This window comes from Macrobrachium nipponense, chromosome 32, assembly GCF_015104395.2.
Source record: "Macrobrachium nipponense isolate FS-2020 chromosome 32, ASM1510439v2, whole genome shotgun sequence".
In the NCBI taxonomy this organism is placed as follows: Eukaryota; Metazoa; Arthropoda; class Malacostraca; order Decapoda; family Palaemonidae; genus Macrobrachium; species Macrobrachium nipponense.
The window spans coordinates 34928164-34951376 of NC_061094.1; the positions used below are offsets into that span (position 1 = coordinate 34928164).

At 38.4% G+C, this 23213-nt stretch overlaps 2 protein-coding genes across 10 annotated transcripts in view; one reads left to right on the plus strand and one right to left on the minus strand.

The window, feature by feature from the left end:
- LOC135207340 (E3 ubiquitin-protein ligase listerin-like) overlaps nucleotides 1–23213 on the plus strand; it is a 350507-nt gene that overhangs the window by 308535 nt on the left and 18759 nt on the right. The window contains exons 15-19 of the mRNA XM_064239051.1: nucleotides 8021–8199; nucleotides 8366–8514; nucleotides 10214–10431; nucleotides 10835–11005; nucleotides 18070–18261. Of these exons, the coding sequence (XP_064095121.1) occupies nucleotides 8021–8199; nucleotides 8366–8514; nucleotides 10214–10431; nucleotides 10835–11005; nucleotides 18070–18261 (909 nt within the window). The remainder of the gene's footprint in view (nucleotides 1–8020; nucleotides 8200–8365; nucleotides 8515–10213; nucleotides 10432–10834; nucleotides 11006–18069; nucleotides 18262–23213) is intronic.
- Nucleotides 18043–23213, minus strand: part of LOC135207341 (ufm1-specific protease 1-like) — a 118687-nt gene continuing 113516 nt past the window's right edge. For all 9 annotated transcript variants that reach the window (XR_010312959.1, XM_064239058.1, XM_064239059.1 and 6 more), the window contains one exon: nucleotides 18043–18230. The gene's annotated coding sequence lies outside the window, so the exon portion shown is untranslated. The remainder of the gene's footprint in view (nucleotides 18231–23213) is intronic.

The following is a 23213-nucleotide window of genomic DNA, read 5'->3' on the forward strand; positions in this document are numbered from 1 at the left end:
TTATGTACTTGCACATTGTATGGCTTCTTATTTACTGCTAGAGAAATTGGAAATGTGCCTGCCATGAAATTTAGTATTTCAGTGTTTATTGTTAGAAATCAGAAAGGATTGATATTTGTGTCCGACTGTGGGGAATAGCCATTCGGCCGTTAGCTTCACTCGAAGCTTTCTATTTTTCTTAATAAGTTAAAAGTAAATAACTTAATGCTACTTAGTATAGTAACTATTAGCGTTAATGATAAGTAAAATGAATAATAAAATTAAACTTATGAATTAAATTACTTAAACTAGTAATTGCCTAATAGGTCTTAAGTTCGCGCGTGCGTAATATGTACCTGTCAAAGGTAAGAAGTAAATTACCTCGGAGGTTACCACAGCCACGGCGAACAGTTACAGTAAGAGTTTCTCATTAGCTAGGCCGGCATCTACATTGTAATAGGAAATTAACCCTGAACAAAACTGAACGTTCTAACTCCAAGACAACGACAATTTTGGAACACGTCAACGTCAACGTCAACATTTGTGATAAGTGCTTTACATTATTATGTATCTTTGGCCATGTCTAAGGAAAAAGGTAATGTACGGCAATGTCACAAAGTTTTATTAGTGGATCTATTCTTTAATGTAAGTTGTTTTGGTTGTTAAATAATTGTTTTGTTTATTAAATATAAGTAAGATTGAAATTAAAATAAATTCCAATATAATTCCAAAATTGTCGTGTATTCCATATAATATTTCGGAGGTAAATATGTGTTTATCGTTCGGTGAAGTAAGTGATTTTTTAGAAACGGCTAACTGGCTAACTGTCGCTCGGTATTTCGAATGGTAACCAATATGGAACTCAAGTGCGACGTAATTAGTAACTTATATTATGTATTATAATCTATTTCATAATGTACTAGGTAACCCGTAAGCATCGATAACTTAGGTGGGGTGTTATCTTTTAAATATTTGCAGGCTATTGATACTAAATCTATCGAGTATAATTAGTTAATCATGTCTGATAAAGAGGAAGAGTTTGTTAACCCTATGAATATTATATCATCCTTGAGGAGGATGCGGGGAATACACAAACGGAAGGTAACTATTTACTTAAAGAAGCTAACGGAGCTTCATGGTGATAATAAATTGACTTCTTCCTTTTGTAAGACTCAAATAACTGAAATCGAAAAAGAGATCGAGCAGGTTAAACACTTTGATGAAAAAATTAATAATGTTTTGGAGACACATGAAATAATGATCAGTAATGAACAATTTTATAATGAGGAGTTAGATAGTCAGGCAGAATATAGCATTCAGGTTAGTATAGAGCTTGACCAATATGAACAATTCATAAGTGAGTTAAGTGGGGCTTCTAGCAACTTATCTGCCGATAAAGTTTTAGAAATGATGTCTAGAATGAATATGTCTGATGGGAAACCCCCGTCCTTTAGAATGTGGAAACTTTAGTGGAGAGGAGAAAGATAAATTTGCTTTCAATTCTTTCCTTAATCAATTTAATAATGTCATTGGGTCCAGAAAAAATCTGTCCGATTCTGCCAAACAAATATATTTACATGGGTACCTTAGGGGCTATGCCTTGAAGGTAGTTAAGCATTTGACTATTTCTGACCGTAACTACCACTTGGCAATTGAAATGTTAAAAGAAGGAATTCTTGACATAGATTATATTGTTGACGAGACTTTTAAGAACATTTTGAGTGCTGCACCAAGTGTTGAATATGATCAAGAATTCTCGTCGGTGAAAGTTTACCTCAACGAAATCAAATCCTATCTGCATGAATTGAAAGCACATAATATTGATTTATTGGAAGTGGGGTCCTCTGGGCATAAATTTGTGAGTCATATAGTATTTAATAAACTCCCCATACCAGTAAAGAGAGAGTTGGTTCACAAATTAAATACTAATTATCCTAATATATCTGACATTCTTTCTAATTATAATGAAATTATCAAAACTTTATCTAAAACTGTTTCCAATAGAAAAAAGACCCTCACTAAAACCTCTAGTAAACCTAGTCCTAGCAGTTCATTTTAAACCTAAAGAAAATAAGGTAGGTGTAAGTACGATTCAAAATTTTAAATTTGCAAATAAAGTAACTAAGTTAATTTGTAAATTGTGTGCAGCTGAAGGCCATACTTTGGGAAAATGTGTTAACTTTAATAATTATAATGATAGATTGGCCAGACTGAGGGAACTTTCACTATGCACTAGATGCGCTGGTTCAGGGCACGAAGACAATGAATGTTACGGGAAACAAAATAAGTTAAGGTTGAATGTCTGTTGTGTAGAAAGAGGGAACACATAACTCCATTGTGCCCTTCTTTGAATAAAGCCGAACTAACTACTAAAAACTAACGTAAGCTTATGTTTTGCTCAAAGAAGTTTTGATGCGTCTCACATTTTACCCACTATGACTTTGTATTTAAGAAATGGCAAAAAGGCTAGGAAAGTCAGATGTTTGTTTGACACTGGCAGTCAGCGGTCGTATATTTCCGAATCTGCAGCTAAAGATCTTTGTCAGGATGTAGAGGCGTTGTATGCTTTGGAATGTGATGTAAGACATATATAGGGCAAGAAACTAAGGGCTTCAAGCAAATGTCCACTGGAATAAATATAAACAATAATTTAATATTCATACCTTTATTAGTTGACAAATCGCTCAATATAAACTTTGAAGTGCCTGGCATGAATCAAATAATAAATAAATTTAAAGAAAATAATATTGCTTTATTGGATGAGACTTTTTGTGACCACAGAAACCATGAAAGTATGAAGGTTGACATGTTGTTAGGAATAGATATCATTCAGTTTTTACCTTTGGTAACTTGGACTAAAATGTTGGGTGGAGCTTGTTTAGTCGTAAACAATAATAAGAGTAGCTCCATTAGGTAATGGTAAGCCTTGTTTTTCAACTTTTTGGGATGCAGGCCAAGAGAGTTTTAGAGCCATTATGGACTCCATGGTTAGTAAGAAAACACTGAATGTTTAAAACAAAAAGCGTGTAAATTTAGTAAGTGGATCCTCTAAAATCTTATTTTCAATCCATTAGAGCATATATTAGAAGACAGTGAGGTAGACAATGGACGCGAACACCTTTTTAGTCTTGAATCCTTGGGAATAAAAAAGTGTGAAAAAGAATTGGTCTCCTTTGATAAAGAATAAATTGACAGATTTAGAGAGGGGATCTCTTTTGATAATGGATTTTATCATGTAGAATTGCCCTGGTATACTGATAAAATTGACAGCGTCCCATCTAATCATTTTGTTTCACTTAAGGTATTAGACAGAACAGTAGAGTATCTTGGTAAAAAGGGTCTCATTGACAAATACCAGGAAGTTTTTGATAAACAACTCGAGGATGGTATAATCGAGGAAATTAAAGTAAGTCCTCGACTATCATAAGTATATGGATTCCCCATAGACCAGTTATAAAATTAGAAGAGCAAGTTACCACAAAAATCAGGCCAGTATTTAACTGTTCTTTAAAAACTTACAGGGAATTGCCTTCACTTAATGAAGCAGCTTATCCTGGGATAGATTTAATGGCTCAATACTGAAATTGCTCTTTTACTTTAGAACTAATAAATATGTAATGTTGAGTGACGTCAAACAAGCTTTTTTGATGATTAAATTAAAAAATGAAGTGGACAAAAATAGATTTTGTTTCTTTTGGAAACGGGGAAATAAATTAGTATCTTATCGCTACAAAAACAATAGTTTTTGGTTACACTTCTTCACCTTTTTATATTAAATTTTTGTTATGAAAACATCACGCAGAAAGTTATCCTGATGATAAGTGTAAAGAAATATTAACTAATAACTTTTATGTAGACAATCTTCTTGTAACTGGTAACAACATTGATGAAATGAAAAATTTGTATAAGCAAGCTAATGATAGGATGGAACAAGGGGGCTTTATTTTAAGGTCTTGGAACTCCAATTGTGTAGAGTTGAGAGAAAAAATGTCGTCTGATAATAGACTTGTTGAACATTCTGCGAAGAGGATAAAGTATTGGGTTATAGATTCAACGTAAATAATGATTCTTTTTAGTCTTGCGCCTTGTAAAATAGACCCAGAAGCAGACACAAAAAGAAAAGTATTGTCACAAACTTCTAAAATATTTGATCCTTTGAATATAGTCCTTCCTGTAACAATAAGAGGCAAAATTTTAATGAGAAAAATATGGAAATTAGATGTTGGTTGGGATCAAAATTTACCTAAAGACCTTTGTGGGGAAATGAAAATTATTAGTAGAGATTTTGAAATGTTATCTGAACTTCTTAAATTCCTAGAGAGTCCCTTAATGAACTAGACTCGTATGGTCTTCACATTTTTTGTGATAGCTCTGTGGAGGCCTATGGGTTTGTGGCCTATGCGGTTAATCAAAATGATAAAAGTTCTTATTTGTTCTCCAAATCTAAATTGGCTCCACTGAATAAGAGAAATGAGCATAGTGTCCCCACTTTGGAACTAATGGGAGTAATTCTAGCTTTTAAATGTTTACCTTCTTTACTAGAAGCCTACAATAATATAAATTTTCAATTCATTAATATTTGTGTTGATGCTCAAGTGGTTTTAAAATTGGGCTATTGACCAGAGAAACTAAAATAAAATCTAAATTTGTTAGAAATAGAGTACTTGAGGCAGATGGTCTTAAAGTTGAAATATCTAAGCTATTTAAACTACCTGTCTTATATCACTATGTAATACAGAAGAAATCCGCTGATATGATCACCAGAGGTTTATCCTATACTAAATATTTAAGTAAATCAACTTATTGGCTAGAAGGTCCAGAATGGTTGAGTAATGATTTTGACAAGTGGCCTCTTTACCCTTTATTGAGCATATCGCCTTACTATAAGCATCAAATAAGTACAGTATGCACTATGCAAATAAATAAAGTAAACGCTGGTATTCTCAATATAAATAAAATGTCAAATTATGAACAATTGTTAAGAATTACCAGTTACTTGTTCAAATTTTGTAGTAGATTAAAGGGTGGTGATCCTAAAAAGAAAGCCTTAGAGTATTGGGTGAAAATTGCACAGAAAAGAATACTTTACAGTAGAATTAGATATTTTACAAAGCATGCCAATATTACTAATAATATACCTCCTCTAGTGTCCAATTTAAATTTATTTTAGATTCAAAGGGTATAATTAGGTCTAGGGGAAGAATATCTAAGTGTTGTACTTTGACTTTGATGTTCATAACCCAGTATTACTTCCTAAAGAGCATAGGTTTACCTCATTGTTAATAAAGCATTGTCATTTGAAGGTACAGCATTTAGGAATAGGCACTACATTAAACTACCTTAGGGAACAGGGATTTTGGATTCCCAAGGGTAGGTCAGTTGTAAAGACTGAGATGAGTAGTTGTAATATATGTAGGAAATATAATGCCTTAGCTTACAGATACCCGAAGTTTACAGATATGCCTAAAACACCACATGAATTTAGTCAAGCCTTTTCAGCATGTAGGTATTGATTTCACAGGACACCTTTGGGTTAGGGATGAGTTGAGTGGTAAGACCACAAAAATGTTCATATTAGTTTTCACTTGTCTTAACGTGCGCGCTGTGCACTTTGAATTGTTACCAGACATGTCCACTAAAAATTTTGTTCTCGCTTTCCAAAGATTTAGTAATATGTACACAATACCACAATACCTGTACAGTGACAACGCTAAGTCTTTTCTCAAGGGTGGAAGTATCCTTGAAAGGTCTTTGGAGTCGCAGGAATTTCAATCTGAATTAAGGAAATGTAATATCAAACACATTAAAATTCCTTTATATTCAGCATGGGTTGGTTCTGCTTGGAGAGATTGATTAGAGTGTTAAAGAATTGTCTTTATAAAGTAATAGGAAGATCTAAATAACTTACTTTGAATTATTAACTGAATAATAACACCCTTTCTAATATTCAATTAGCGATAAATTCCAGGCCTTTTAACATATAGATCAAGCTCAGAAAATTTAGAGTTTATAACTCCAAATTCCTTTATCAAATTGCATGGTAATTCATCCCTCATTTTGAGAAAAGATGATGGTGATGTTTGGTTGGACGATTCTAGTCAACCTTCTTTAGAGAGAACTGTAGAAATACAGGAAGAAATTATTGAAAATTTTAAGAAATTATGGTATGAAAATTATCTCTTAAGCCTGAGAGAACATAGCAGAAATTTGTACCAAAGTAAATGGGAAAATAGAATTAAAGTTGGTGACATTGTCCTAATTAAAGCTATTAATAAGCCCAGACCATTTTGGATGATGGGTAAGGTATTAGAATTAATATTAGGATTTGACAATAATATAGGTCAGTGAAAACTAAAGCAAGCTAATGGGGCTATAGAATATCATTCTATTTGTAATCTTTATCCTATGGAACTGTCAGTGACACATGCTATAAGAGAAAGGCAAACCAGAGATAATTCAATGGAAATTAAGGTAGAAACAGGCAGTATAAATAAACCTGAATCTATTCACGTTGAACAAGGCGAAAGGTCTGTAAGACCCAAGAGAAAGGCTACCGAAAGATTTGAAAGAATGCTAAGGGAAAATTTAGATAATTTGTAATATCTGCTTTTCAGTATATTATTTACTGTAATTACTAATAATCAAGTTTTTATTTTGACTAAAATGCTACACACTCGAAACTTTTTCAGTATGAGGATATATTTTATTAAATGCTTTATTCCTTTAACTTTAAACAAGGATTAAGGGCAATTGCAAATAATTACTTTCTAGGTAATAAATAAATAAACTAATATGTAAACAAAAAGTAAAATTAGGAGATAGCCTATAGTAACTAAAGCTAAGTTAAAATTGGTGTAAAAATTTAAATAAAATGCTACACTTAAAATAAATAAAGTGAAGACTTAAGTTAAAATGCTACACTTTTAGTAACGTGAGGCTGATACTAAAGTAACTTGGCCATACTTTTATTTAGCGTTGTTGGAAATAATTGTTTAACGCAGTAGCCAGATTTAAGGTGGCCTTAATAAATAATGTTTGGTTAATGAAGATATTCATTGCAATTCTATAATCGCAATCCTTTGTGGGGAGTGTGTTAGAAATCAGAAAGGATTGATATTTGTGTCCGACTGTGGGGAATAGCCATTCGGCCGTTAGCTTCACTCGAAGCTTTCTATTTTTTCTTAATAAGTTAAAAGTAAAAATAAACTTAATGCTACTTAGTATAGTAAACTATTAGCGTAATGAGCCGTTAATAAAATTAAAGTAAAATGAATAATAAATTAAACTTATGAATTAAAATTAAACTTAAAATAGTAATTGTCCTAATAGGTTTCTTAAGTTCGCGCGTGCGTAATATGTACCTGTCAAAGGTAAGAAGTAAATTACCTCGGAGGTTACCACAGCCACGGCGAACAGTTACAGTAAGAGTTTCTCATTAGCTAGGCCGGCATCTACATTGTAATAGGAAATTAACCCTGAACAAAACTGAACGTTCTAACTCCAAGACAACGACAATTTTGGAACACGTCAACGTCAACGTCAACATTTGTGATAAGTGCTTTACATTATTATGTATCTTTGGCCATGTCTAAGGAAAAAGGTAATGTACGGCAATGTCACAAAGTTTTATTAGTGGATCTATTCTTTAATGTAAGTTGTTTTGGTTGTTAAATAATTGTTTTGTTTATTAAATATAAGTAAGATTGAAATTAAAATAAATTCCAATATTATAGCAGAAGCTTTCTCAGAAAATGGAGTCACTAATTGTTAACAAGTAACTTAATTTGGGTATTCCCAAGATAATTTCACCAATTTTGATGAATCTACTTTCTTCACTTAACAGACATATATGATGCAATATAAAAACAGTTTGAAAGATTATTTTTTACCAGGTTGAGTAAATTGGCCTGAGAAACCTGCATTGTTAATTATATTGCCCTTGCTTATTTATTAGTAAGATTTAGACATACAAAAAAATTTCAATGATAATTAAAGTACATATACTACTAGAATGCTCTAACGGATTAAATTTTCTTTGCAGTGTATTAGCATTGTTGATGCTGCTCTTAGTGATAAAAAGTTTGGAGATGAATGTGTGGTTTTACCAAATACCGACATCTTTGTTTACACAACGGCATATTTATTAGCTTGGAGACTGGCCTTAAATGCCATTACATTTGCATCAGATGCTAATCAACACCAGTACTCAGCATTTTTAAGGTACGTATTTAATTACATCATGGACATATTTTGTATATTAACTGTTATTTTAAATTAATTTTCTATGGTGATAATAATATTTATAATACTGTTCTTTGATATACAGTAACATAAATTTAGTTTAATGAAAGTAATGCAGTAAATCAATATATTTTTTAATTTGTAGGCAGTCAGATATGTTGTCAAATCTTCTATCAATCCTTTTTAAACTGATGCCTCAAAATCCAACTATGGAAGAATTAGTGGAAAAAGATTCATCAGCTGAGGACAAATCTCCAACTATGTTTACTTGTGAACTTTACATAAGACCCAATGGTAAGCATAATTTTTTAAGGTGGATTATAGTTAAGTAAATTAGCTATGGCCTTCTCTGCTTTATACCAATTGATTTTACTGTTACTGGAACTTCTTCAGGTGATTTTCATGCCCTTAGTAAAACCAGTTTTAGGTCTAAAAGTTGTCCAGTTCTAATAAGTAATGCAACAACTATGGCTCTGAGTGTTGCTAAAACTACTGTAAGGGACCTAAATAGGACATTTAACAGTGGCATTGCATCTTTCCCTTTCACTAGTTATTATGTAAAATTTCCAATCATAGTGATTCTGTGACTTACTACTTTACTGACTTTAATTTTATTTTCTACCTATAAGCTGTACAGTTTACTTTCTTGAAGACTAATATGGTATCTGGGTCAGATTCTGTTTCAATTTAACTGCTTGAATAATTTTGGGATATGTTCTAGTTGCTTGTCATAATTTTTTCCTAATTTTTTATTTTGTTATATACCTTCCATGAAAATATTTACCAGTAAAGTATTTTTCTATGGATACCATATAGTTTTTGCCTTCCAAACTATTATTTTTTGCTTACCATTCCATCCACTAAATGCTGAAAACTTATTAGAAGCAGTTTTTACATTATCATTCTGCTTATTGAGATCGTCATTGCTTTCACAAGGCAATCGATACTTGGACCCTTTTATCCATCTGCCCGATCTTTGGCTATTCTTTTTGTAGGGCTTTAAAGAATATTTACTAATTTATTTGATTTGTAGGGTATTCTGCTATGTAATTAAATGAACTTGTCATAATTTAACACTTTTCTGTACATAATTACAGCTTTATATTTGATCACTTATATAAAAAGTCAGTTTCTTCCACATTTCTCTTGATCTTCACCAGATATCTTGATGAGGGATAGTCATTAATTACATTAGTTTTTGGCTATTAAAACATCCACATTATATGCCTCCTGTCCCTCCTTTGTGGACATAGCAAATTGCTGTCTCTGCCTAAGAGAGCTATGGTCTTGCAATCTTGTTTGGGGAGTTAGTAATTTGTACAAGTATAGTTGTTGCTTCAAAACATTTTTTACCCACATATCTCAGAACTGGTTCTGTTCCAGAAGTTCAAATTGCTTTGAAATTGCTTGGCAGATTCAAGTTGCTGTGTATGCTTGTAAAAAAGTGCTATTGTATTCTGCTATAAAGTTGTTTCTTAATTGAAATGAAGTAGACCCTATCTGCCCCTTTAGAAAATTATTTTTTAGTTTTCCAACTTAAGAGGATTGAATCAAAAGGCTGTTTATTAAGTGAGTGTGTGTAGAACTATCTTCTTCTCAAGTAAACTATGTTGTTGTATGTGGATTGATATTCTTTTTCCATCTTGATGGGATTGAATCAAAAGGCAAATACTTTGCTTAATATACTATTCACAGGGAAAGTGTGTTAATTACTAGAGTGGGATTTGGTGTCCATTTATGCACTAGACAATTCTTTTATTCCTTTAGGCTTGGGTTACAGAAGGATTTTAATTTTATGCTTCACAAGCAGTCACACAAAAAATACACAAATAATCACACTCAAAAAAGTACGTTGGAAAAAAAATTATTCATTGCAAATTTATGATGAGATCTTTACAGGGGATATATGTACTGTAATACTAAGATTTGTATACTTTGAAATTATACTCTGTAATAAGTCTGTTTCTTAATGCTTTTTTTTTCTTTTGAACAGTAAAGGTTACTTCAAATTTGGTGGCTCATTTGGCTTGCAAAGTTTATTTTGACTGTGTAAGTCGAATTCCAGCTGCAGTGCGGCAATGGTTTATCAGTCTTGATAGGCAAACTCAGTCATTAGTGGATTCGTTTACTTCCACTTATGTATCACCTCTTCTTATTAGCCAAGAAATGTCGACAGTTAGCAGTAGCACAGCCAGATTTGATAATATGCTGGTAAGTATTATGTATTGCATAATGCATAATTCACCCTTAAGTCAGTGAGACTACCATTCTTATCAGGAAATTGGTATAGTACAATATAAATATTTCAACCAACATTTTCAAACTGACAGATTTTAATTCATTACCAGTCAAGACTGCAAAGGGAAATAATTTTGTATTAATTATTTTGACCAGTTAGTTTATGATTGTAATAGGCATTGAGTGTAATATTGGTCATTTTCTTAGAGCCATAAAATTCCTCTCTAGTTTGATGTTATAAGTTAGGGTTGAATTAATGCTAATGATAAAATGAATTGAATACAGTAGTAATACCAAAATGTTGGGTATGAATACAGAGTTTAACTCTTCTGTACAGTAAAAAGTAATCATAACATTTAATAATTTTGCCATGCAGGTGAAAATACGTCCAGGAACAAGGGAAGTTATTGCAACATATTCTATAGATGAAGCCAGTATGGAACTCATTCTTCGCCTGGCTCCAAATCATCCTCTTTCTACTATTGTTGTTGAGGATCATAAAAGAGTTGGAGTTTCTGTTGCTCAGTGGCGAAATTGGTTACTAGGCGTAAGTTTGATTATATATTGCAGTAAAAGTCCTCAGATTGATAAATTTGAATGATAACTACTAAATTCATTTACTAGGAAAGGTTATGTAAATTGTTTGCAACTGACACAGGTTTAAGAGTCCTTTGTCTGAAATTCCATAACTGAAAATCTCAGAATTAAAAGGTTTTGTACATGAAAACTTACCCAGCAGATATATACTTAGCTATAGACTCGGTCGTCCCGACAGAATTTCAAAACTCGCAGCACACGCGACAGGTAGGTCAGGTGACCAGCGGCGGGATCCGGAACCATTCCCGTTTTCTAAGACAGATTTTCTCTGTCGCTTGAGCGAACAACATCTGTTGTTCGTTCCTCCATTTTGGATTTCTACTCGTTTGCCGAGAATTTGGATTGGTTTTTTGGTGACGTATTCTGTTTTTTCTCTGGCTTGGCATACGCTTATTGTGGACTGTTTTTCGACTTTGATTTTGACTGCTCTTTCACGATGTCTGACGCTAAGGCTTCACCTATGTTTAGGGTTTGTAATAGGGAAGATTGTAAGGTTAGGCTGCCGAAATCTTCGGTAGACCCTCATAATGTTTGCTCTAAATGTAGAGATAATGAATGTTCTATTAATAACACCTGTATTGAGTGTGAGAATTTAACAGAGCTTGAGTGGAAGGAGTTATCTTCTTATGTTAGGAAACTTGAGAGGGATAGAATAAGGAAAGCTTCAGTTAGATCATCAAGTAGATCTTGTTCTCTAGAACAAGACTTTCATAACTCTCCTGTTACTAACGATTTTCCCTTAGCCACAGCTGCTTCTCCCGGTACTGAATCCAAGGATTCTTCCTCTGAAAGGGAAAATGTTAAAGCTACTATCAAGAAACTTCAAGCTCAGTTACGAGCATTAAATGAAGGTAAGAGTGGTGATAGTGATTTGTGCAGTGTCCCCAGTGCAGTGGAGAGGGCGGCTGACCGGTTCCTCATTGCTCCTAGACCTAGACCGCTTCCAAACTCCCAGGACCAAGGGAGGAGGAATGTCGAAAGCTGCAGGGAGGATGCAGAACATCCCCAACGGTCAGGCGTCCCTTCGGCAGATCCTGATGTAGCGTCCCAGGCTGCCTTGGATAGCCGCAGAAAGGGCATCCTAAGGGAGTGTTTTTCGGCCTCGGATTCTTCCTCCTAAACGAGGATGGAGTTCTGCCTCTCAATCGCGCCCTTTGAAGAGAGCCTGGAAGGCTCCTAAAGGAGACGCGGCTGATTCTAGCCCAGAGCGTTTTCCTGAGAATTGAAACTCTGATCCTAAGAAGGCGAGACAAGAGGAGTCATCTCTTCAGGATCCCACGAAGAAGTTCCTGATCAACCTGCAGGAGCAGTTATCCTCTCTGGTAGGCTCCTTCACTAAGGATTCAACAAGGAGGAAAGATGTTTCGCTCCCTGTTAAGAGTTCCTCTAAGCGCCCCTCTTCGGCTAGGAGAGAGCCCTCACACTCTCCAAGGCGATTATCTCCTTCGTCTAGAGACTCTTTGGACAGGAGTTTTTCTCCTGACAGGCGATTCCTTTCGCCCTGTAGGCGCTCTTCCCCAAGAAATAAGCGCCCTCCTTTAGACAAGGTTTTGAAGCCGAACAGAAGCGCCTCAATTCATCGTCAGGAAGTGCGTAGCCTCTCCCCTTCTAGACGCCTAGAATCAAGCAGGAGTCTCGATCGGTTCAGGTTCAAGGAGCCGGAAGAGAACCTAGACCAGTACAAGCATCAGGATCCTTTGGGACTGCAGGACCAGGAGTGGAACCAGGAGTCAGTCAGGCGCAAGGAGGCAGTCAGACGCAAGGAAGGGCGCCAAGAGCCTTTCAAGCGCCAGGATTCAGGGCGCCAGGAGTCAGTTAGACGTCAGGAGTCAGGGCGCCGGGATCCTCTCAAGCGCCCTGAGTCAGGGCGCCAAGAGCCTATCAAGCGCCATGAGTCTTTTGGACCTCAGATGAATAGGCACCAAGAGCCTAGTAGGCGCAAGAATGTTTTTGAAAGCCAGGAGCCTCATTCTTCTTATGGGACTAGGAATTTTTCTCCTCCTTCGACGGCAAATAGGAATTGTCGAAGATTCAGCGCACTCCTTCTCGGGAAAGGAGTACTTCTCCCGGGAAGAGCCCTATCACTTCCAAACGGTCCCCTTCAGATGGGCCTTTGGAAGAAGTGTCGGACGATGAGAAGCCCGTAGATGTAGCAGTCTCAGACTACAAGAGGCTCTCACTTCTTCTTCTCAAGGAGTTCGGAGACTCCCTTCATCCTGCTGATCCTCCATCACCAGGATCACTAATGTCCAGCACCAGAACTCATAAGTCTTCATCGTTCGTTAAGATGCGCCCTGCATTATGCATGAAGACGGCTTTAAAGACCTTTACGGAATGACTAGCTTCAAGAAGGGAAGCTGGTAAAACAGTTTTTTTCCTGTCCTCCTTCCAAGTTAACAGGAAAACCTGGGAGGTGGTACGAGACCAAAGAGCCCATGGGATTAGGCCTCCCATCATCCGCAGACGCTGATTTGGCCTCTTTGGTAGACGCATCCAGGAGGAAGTCTGCTTTCTGCAAAGGCAACATGGGGCATGTGTGAATTGGACCATCTTCTAAAGGGCCTCTTCAAGACTTTAGAAGTCTTCAATTTTATGGACTGGGCCTTGGGAGCATTAGCCAAGAGAGCCCAAGACACGGATTTTGTCTCTATGGAAGAGCTTTCAAGTGTTCTGGCTTGCTTGGACAGAGCAGTTATGGACGGCTCAGTAGAAGTTGCCTCTCTGTTTGGAACAGGAGTGTTAAAAAAGAGATCGATCTTTAGCTCTTTTCTAGCAAGAGCCGTTTCGCTCCTCTTTCCTCACATCTGTTCCCGCAGGAGACGGTTAAGGAGGTAGCAAAATCCTTAACGGAGAAAGCAACTCAGGATCTCCTCACACACTCGGCTAAAAAGTTCAGACCCGCCGTTCCTATTGAAAAAAAAAGAGACCCTCTTTTGTACAGCCCTTTCGAGGTGCCTCCTCTTCTAGAACCCCTCTTAGAGGTCGCAGACCAGAACGGAGGAGTAGACCATCTAGAAGGTCCTTCGGGAAATCTAGATGAACAGAGAGTCCTCCAGACAAAAGTAGGCGCCAGACTACTCCATTTTGCAAAAGTCTGGGCACGGAAGGGAGCGGATTCTTGGTCCCTCTCGATCCTGAAAAAAGGATACTTGATCCCCTTCAGGGAAAATCCTCCCTTGACGACAACTCCAAGGGAGTTGAGTGCAAGATACTCAGATCCGGTCCGAAGGCTAGCTATTCTTCAGGCAGTAGAACAGATGATATCGAAAGAAGCGGTAGAACTGGTACAAGATCTCCAGTCTCCAGGATTTTACAATCGGTTGTTCCTGGTACCAAAAGCATCGGGGGGATGGAGACCAGTTCCCTGAATTTCTTTGTTATGAAAAAGAAATTCTCGATGGAGACGTCTTCCTCTGTTCTGTCTGCTCTTCGTCCAGGGGACTGGATGGTGTCCCTGGACCTTCAGGATGCGTATTTCCATGTGCCAATTCATCCGGCATTGCGGAAATACCTAAGACTTATGTTCCAAGGGAAAGTATTTCAGTTCCGAGCGATGTGTTTCGGACTTTCGACTGCCCCTCAAGTCTTCACGGACATCATGAAGAACGTAGCTTATTGGCTACATCTGGAAGGGATCAGGATCTCATTATATCTAGACGATTGGCTAATAAGAGCCCAATCGGAGAAACAATGTCTGGAGGACCTTTACTTAACTCTGAACTTGACAAAGTCCCTGGGACTTTTAGTCAATCTCGAGAAATCCATGCTGACTCCCCAGCAAAGCATTGTCTATCTGGGGATTCAGATGGATTCTCGGGATTTTCTAGCGTATCCTTCGCAGGAAAGGAGAGAACGCTGCTTGGAAAAGGTGGCAGTCTTCTTAAGGAAAGAACATTGTTCCGCGAGGGAATGGATGAGTCTACTGGGGACCCTCTCCTCGATGGAACAGTTCGTTTCCTTAGGAAGACTACACCTCAGACCCCTTCAATTTTATCTGAAGGAGAGATGGGATTGGAAGTCTCAAGAACAGAGAGAAACCTTTCCAATCTCGAAGAGAATCAAGGAGAATCTCCTCTGGTGGTTAGATCCACAAAAACTAAGCAAGGGGATCTCCCTTCACTTAAAGAACCCTCGCCTAGCGTTATTTGCAGACGCCTCGGATTCGGGGTGGGGAGCAACCTTAGGTTCGAAAGAAGTGTCAGGCACTTGGGAAGGAGAACAAGTGTCCTGGCACATAAACAAGAAAGAACTTACAGCCATTCATCTGGCTCTAGTTCATTTCGAGGAACAGGTCTCAGGTCTGGTGGTTCAAATTCACTCGGACAATACAACAGCCCTTGCATATATAAAGAAACGGGGGGACGCATTCCTTCTCCCTGTACGAGTCAGCAAAGGATCTGCTGATTTGGGCTCAGGAAAAGAAAATCTCTCTTCTCACAAGGTTTGTGCAGGGAGAGAGAAATGTCCGGGCGGATCTGTTGAGCAGAAAAGACCAAGTCCTACCCACGGAATGGACACTCAATCTTCAGGTTTGCCAACAACTTTGGCATCTGTGGGGAAGACCCAATATAGACCTGTTCGCGACCAACAAAAACTACAGGCTGGAAAATTATTGCTCCCCGATCTTGGATCCGCAAGCGGTAGCAGTAGACAGCTTTCTGCTAGATTGGGCAGGGTTAGATACGTACGCCTTCCCTCCTTTCAAGTTAGTAGGGGAAGTGTTGAGGAAGTTCGCCTGCTCAGAGGGAACAAAAATGACCCTAATCGCTCCCTTCTGGCCAGCTCTCAACTGGTTCACAGAGGTACTGGAGTGGATAGTAGATTTTCCAAGATCGCTTCCACTAAGGAGCGATCTTCTCAAACAGCCCCACTTCGACAGATTTCACAAGAACCTCCCCGCTCTAAGTCTGACTGCCTTCAGACTGTCAAAGGACTCGTCAGAGCAAGGGGTTTTTCGCGCGAAGTTGCGAAGGCTATTGCAAGAGCCAGAAGAGTTTCCACCTCTAAAGTGTATCAGTCGAAGTGGGAGTTGTTTAGAAGATGGTGTAAGAGTAAGAAAATATCCTCTTCCAGTACCTCTGTAGCTAAGATCGCTGATTTTCTTCTCTATTTGAGGAAGAGTTGTAACCTGGCAGTATCAACAGTGAAAGGTTACAGAAGTGTGCTGGCCTCAGTCTTTAGACATAGAGGTCTAGATCTTACAAACAATAAAGATCTTCATGACCTAATAAGGTCTTTTGAAACCACGAAAGACCAGAAGATTAAGAGACCTAGCTGGAACTTGGATGTGGTCCTTAAGTTCCTAATGTCAGAAAAGTTCGTACCCTCTCATACAGCTTCATTTAGAAACTTAACTAGAAAGTCCTTATTTCTCTTCGCATTAGCAACAGCTAAGAGAGTTTGCGAGTTGCAAGCCTTGGAAGGTAAAGTTGGTTTTAGGAAGGATTCAGCGGTTTGCTCCTTTAAACCACTTTTCTTAGCGAAAACGAAAATCCCTCAAAACCATGGCCTAGAAGCTTTGAGGTAAAAGGACTTTCTTCTCTAACAGGAAAAGAACTAGAGAGGACTTTGTGTCCAGTCAGGGCACTCAAGCTCTACCTGAAGCAAAAAGCGTTATTAGGAGGTACAGAAGAAAGTCTTTGGTGCTCGGTAAAAGATCCTAAAAGAACTATTTCAAAGAATGCCCTAACGTTCTTCATAAAGGATGTGATAAAGGAAGCTCACCTTACATGCAATGAAGAGCACCTCAAGATTCTCAGAGTAAGAGCACATGAAGTGAGAGCCATAGCTACGTCAATGGCCTTTCACAAAACCTGGTCTCTTCAGGCTCTGATAGAGTCAACGTTTTGGATATGTAACTTTGTGTTCGCCTCCAATTATCTAAGAGACGTAAAAATTTCTTACGAAAAGTGCTTTGCTCTGGGAGCGTATGTTTCTGCGGATTCAGTGCTGGGAGAGGGAGCTGAGGCGAATCCTTCTTAACTTAGTTTAGTATTATAATTTTTCTTTCGGTTATTGGTGGTTGTTTTTTATGGGTTGATTGTCAGAGGGAATAGGGGACCCTCTTGCAATTTTTAGTTTATAACAGTACTAACATGGTCAGGTGATCGGGATTGGCTTCAGTGCTCCTTGTGTTTACTTATTGGAACCTTAACTCTGTCATGTAAGAGGGCTAGTCCCCATTGATATGACATAGGTAAAGGCTCTACCATGTAAGTGCGTTATCCCCCATTGGTACGATCCGGAGTAGGCTCTGTTGCGTAAGCGGGCTAGCCCCCATTGACACGATCCAAAAGAGTTATCCGCATAGGTGCCATACCTCACTGGACTCTTGAGGCAGGCAGACTCATAGACAGTAGTCATGAAGTCTTCAGCCCAATCAGGTAGGAACCATGGATTATTATATCCAAGAACATATGTTGTTTTTTCCCTCGTTTTTTAATGTATTTTATTATAATTATTATGATTAAGCTGTCTCTTACCCTCCACCAAGGGTGCCAATCAGCTAAGTATATATCTGCTGGGTAAGTTTTCATGTACAAAAATGATATTGTTAAGATACAATAAAGTTTTGTACATACTTACCTGGCAGATATATACGATTAATGGCCTACCCATCCTCCCCTCAGGAGACAGGTGGAAGAGAAAATCTGTCTTAGAAAACGGGAATGGTTCCGGATCCCGCCACCCAGCGGCGGGAATGGTGGATCACCTGACCTACCTGTCGCGTGTGCCGCGAGTTTTGAAATTCTGTCGGGACAACCGAGTCTATAGCTAAGTATATATCTGCCAGGTAAGTATGTACAAAACTTTATTGTATCTTAACAATATCATTTTTTTTGAGTGCTGACATGACATGCCACAAATAGCAATCTATAATTAAATCCTAATGTTTTTTGTAGAGTAAAATAGCATTTTTAGGTAGATATTTCAACAAAGCAGTTAAATGTTACTATTCCAGTAAGAGGATATACAAAAAAAAAAAAATTGTCGTATAAAAACCTTTATTTTCAGTTGAACACAATGCTCTCTCATCGTAATACACCCCTCATGCAGTCTTTAGCCTTCTGGAAGAAAAATGTTGATCAAAAGTTTGAAGGTATTGAAGAGTGCTTTATCTGCTACTATGTTCTTCATGGAACAAACCATCAACTTCCGAGATTATTATGTCGAACCTGCAAAAAGAAGTTCCATGCAGCATGTCTGGTAAGAATAGTAGTTGAGAAGTTTATTAACACATACAGCAAAACATTAGGATAGAGAAAAAAGACAAGAGCATCAGATTTGTCAAAAAAAACAGGTATATCATATTCACTTTGTTTCTGCTTAGTGTACTTGTTCTTACCAAAATATGAACCATTGCCTTTTACTTCAAATAGGTCATTCCCAGCACTTGCTGAGGTATACTTTTAAGTTAAAAGTTTTTAACTGGTGGTAGGCAGGCAAGCTGGGGAGTTCCTCACCTGCAACCAGTGGTTGATGTGGGGGGAGGCGATCTTATCTACCTATGCTATAGCTGTCTTTTAGGTTTCTTGCTCTCAAATAGTTCTCCTTATCCATGCTGCTTATACTCCTCTGGCTCAGTCTAGTGGGTTAAGTGCATGAACCTAAGAATGTGTACTGAGTACTCACCAGGTGAGACAGTGGGATGTTGCCACTGCCCACACTTCCTTTGTTGATGGCTTTGCTGGAGTACTTGCAGATGTCTTTCCCTACTGTTCCTGCAAAGTAGCTCAACAGTTATCTTGCTTGTGGATATACATCTATGGTATCAAGCATAGGATGCTACCATTTACCTTGACTATGTCTTCTGTTAGCTTAAGAGAGTAACTCTCTTGCAGTAAGCTCTTCTTTCCCAGCTTCTACCTTTCCTTCCTTTGCTAGAAGTCTAATCAGACTTTGAGGTAGGTCCTCCCTTCTTCATTAGTTGGTGGCAGCATTAATTTACCTGCAGGTGGGATTGCTTTCCTAAGTAGGGTTGAGACTACATTTGGTTCTCCAAGCATGTTCCTTACCATGTCTCCCCATTCCATCTGAAACCTAAGAACTGTTCTGGACTTTTCTTGCACTTCAGTTGAGGTACACAGAGAAGGGTTGGCCTACCTTCTGTCTAGGCATTAAGCTGTATACTGTGGCAAGCTAAAAGATGTTGCTGACAAGGAATGTTTCTGGTTGTTGAAACATTGATTTTATATTTTTGCCTCCCAAAAATTGATAAATTTTTAATCATGATTATTTGTATTTTTCATAGCTAACAAGCCTGAGGTCTTGACAATAGGATGGGATAATCTTCTAGCACCAGCTGGAAACCGGTTAAAACAATTGAAGATTGTAAAGTAAGGAATCTGTGGCATCTGGCAACTCGTGGGCTTGGGACTTCGTGACATGTCAAGTCTTTCTTCCAACCCAGGGTACGAGAGGGTTGGCTAGAGGTGGGCAGTAAACATTAAGACCTCAGGTCTTTCAGCTGTGAAAAATACAAATTGATTAGAATTTTGTTCGTATGCAGAACAAACCTTCGGTCTTAACAAAAGGATAGAATTATACATGGAGGGAGGTACAAATACCCTGAACCAGCCAGGGGTTCAGCCCACCTGACCACTCCTTCCTAGATCAAGTTCTAAAGAGAGAATAAATAAGAGCACCTAAAAACACAGCCTGCTGGGATTAAACAATGAGACCTGTCCAAGCAACAAACCATGTAGGCCACAGGTGTTTGTCACAACTCCTCCCTCCCCTTGTTAGAGAGAGGAGTTTGTGCTACTGAGAAACAGATTTGTCTCTTGTATAGAAATAAATCTAATAACTGCAACCAGTATGACTGCCACACTCACCTGTATCAATCTAATAACTGCAACCAGTATGACTGCCACACTCACCTGTATCCTGTATCAGACCAGTTCCACCACATGATGTGTCTTTCTTCACACACAACACACACACACCCCCCCCCCCCCTCTAGGAAGAAGAGAGAGAAGGGAAAAAAAAAAAAAAAAAAAAAGAGGAGACCAGTCAACTCGCTCATTGTCTCTCTTCCACACAGTCATCGTGGGTAAGATACAAACTGTCCTACCAGGAGCTAAAAAAACAATTGTTGGGTAGCCACCGCCAAACCAAGGAAAAAGTGTCCAAGGACCTGTGGGGAATGTCCTTCAGGTAAACGAAAGTGAACCTGGTTTGCCAAAGCCAGCAACAAGCATTCAAAATCCTATGAGCGGACACGTTTTTCTTAAACGCCAGAGAGGAACCCATTCCTCTGATGTCATTTGCTGTAGCCTGCACAGACTCGGTGAAAGAAGTAGCAGCCAGAATGAAATGGTGTTCTTGAACACTTCCCTTCTGGACCGGCCCATGCTAACAGTCTACAACACCTAGGCCTTAGGTAACAAGTCCTTTTTAGATAGCAGCAAAGACTTTGATGACAAAGCAAAATAACTCCTGCAAATTGCTGTCCACAAACTCATTCAATGAGGGAATTAAAAATGAAGCAAACCTGTAATCATGCACCAAGGGATTCTGAGTCTTAGCCATGAATTACAGGACAAATTGAAGGTGACTGACCCCAAACCCCTGGCATGTTTAACAGCATAACTCAGGCCATGGAGCTCTCCAACTCTCTTTGAGGAAGCCAAGACACCAACTGGAAAACTGTCTTCAGAGTCAGATTCCACGTTGGAGGTTTGAGTTCTCTTGGTGAACACAATTGTTTGAAACTCCTGAACAACAAGATTTTCCAGGACAAAGATTTGTCCACGCACTTCAGGCGCAGAACCAACCCCAAGGCAGCCCTGTAGCCTCTGACAGACAAGACAGAAAGACCTTTCTCATCCCTGAGAAAGATAAGGAAATCTGCTATCTGGTGAACAGAAGTTCCGAGTGGAGAGAAACCCTGTTGACGACACTAATCGCAGTAGATGGCCCACTAAAATTGGTAAACTGCTAACGAAGATCTCCCGAGATAGTTGGATATGTGGTCCGCAGCTTTGCGAGAAAAGCCTCTTGCCTGCAGGAGATACTTGTGATTATATATTGTATAATTGTTATGGGTATTTTATGCATTGTTGAAATATGGTGGGTGTCCTATATATAGACAACATGTGGTAGATTCTAGAAGGTGTCTGTTGATGTATTTAAGTTGTGTTGTGACGTCATAGGCTGTGACGTCATAGACAAGATGGCGGCGGCGTCGGCAGGATGTAAACAATAACACGGGGAGTAGAAAGCACGTGTTGGTGGTGTGTGGTTGGTAGGGGGAGAGCTCTCTGTCTGGTAGGAGTTGTTTTTTGGGTTCGTAAGTCGTTTCTTGTGGTGCTGGTGTTTTAAGGTGATTTCTGGAGTGTACTGGAGTTGGAGAAAGCGTACAGGTGGGTAGATTATTCATTTTTATAGAGAAAGAAAGGAGTTAGGCTAGGCCAAAATTCAAACTGGTAGAGAGCGTGGGGTTGATCAAAGATGCCTGGATCCGACAGTGAACAAAGGGAGACTACTAGATGGAGAAGGGAATGTCCTAGGTTTAGCGGGATACAAGAAGAATACAAAGAATGGGAAAAGGTCAAGCCGAAGATTGGCTATTGTTGTATGGAGAAGATACAAAAATACCCGGCGATAGAAAATGAGAATGAGCTTAAAAGGGAAAGCCCGAGAGCTAGTGGAAGCATTAGATAAAGATAAACTTACTGGTACAGAGGGTCCAAAGTTAATCCTAGAGAAACTAGATAAAGCCTATCTAAAAGACTCGGTAATGGAGAATTACGGTAGAATAAAAAGATACCTTCTAATAAGAAGAGAATCTAGTGAAAATATGGCGGACTATTTTAATTAGATACGAGAAGGCAGCATCTGAGTGTGAAAGAGCAATGGGGAAAGGCGCGCTTGAAGGCGAAGTCAAGGGGTATCATGTAATAGAGCAAGCAAATCTCACGAAAAAATCAAAAACAAATGGTATTATCGGCTTGTGGGCAAGAAAAGCTAGAGTACGGAAACAGTGTCGCAAACAATGAAAAGACTATTTGGGGAGGGATTAGGGAACTAAAGAGGAACGGGAATGGTGGGGTTCGTCAGAAGGCAATGCCAGTTCTGGGAGGAGGAGGGGGGAAAATGGGCCAAAGATATCGGGGAAGATGGAACCGAGGAAGGGGTGGTAGAAATCCTATAAACAAAGAAGGGAAGGTAACTGTATGTGCAATATGCAGCTCAGAATGGCATTGGGCTAGGGGTTGTCCTCAGAATTTTCATAATAGGAAAGAAAACTGAAACAAGACTAGAAGAAAATAAGGTAAAAACAGAAAATGGGACAGAAGAAGAAGAGGTTTATGTAGGAGAAGTTAATAAAATAGTGGAAGGCATCATGGGAGGTGGTTGATGCAATTTTGGACACAGGGTGTAAATCAACAGTTTGCGGGGAATTGTGACTAGCACGTATTGTCATGGATTTGAGTCAGGAAGAGTTGAGGAGAATGAGGGACACTAGGACAGAGTCTAATAAAGTGTTTAATTTTGGTGAGACATCTTATAAGTCCAGAGGAATAATAGAAATACCTGTGATACTAAAAAACAGAAAGTTTTATTTGAAGACGGAAATTCTGCAAGGTGATATACCCTGGCTTGATAGGTAAGCAAACCATGAGTAAAATGGGTATGACCCTAAATTTGAAAGAAAATTGTGTCATAGTAGAAGTATTAGGGGGAATGAAAGTAGAGTTAAGAGAAGACGAACAGGGTCATTTAAGAGTGCCTATAAGGAGGAGGAAGGTAGAAGAATTATTACTGGAGGGTTGGAAGGGAAAGAATCCGAGGGAAATTAAGAACACAATGAAGAAAATTACATTTACAGTTTGGTCATGGAATGGTGAGATAAATATTGGAAGCTAACAGAGGAAGCACAATGGAGTAATGGGTTAATCGAAAAAGAAAAAGAGGAAATAAGAAAGTTACTAACGAAACTGAATTAAAAAATTGTGAGGTTTTGTCAAAAAAAAAAAATACAAAAGAAACCCCGCCAAACCCGGTAGTAGGCTTTTCCCCTTTGGTTGGAGTAAAACGTTCAATGAAGTTCGTAGCGATGGATGTGGGAGAGATAGAAGAGAGAAAGTTCTTGGTAATAGTGGATATGGCAACGAGATATTGTCAGGCCTGTTGGATAAAAGATAAGAAAACCA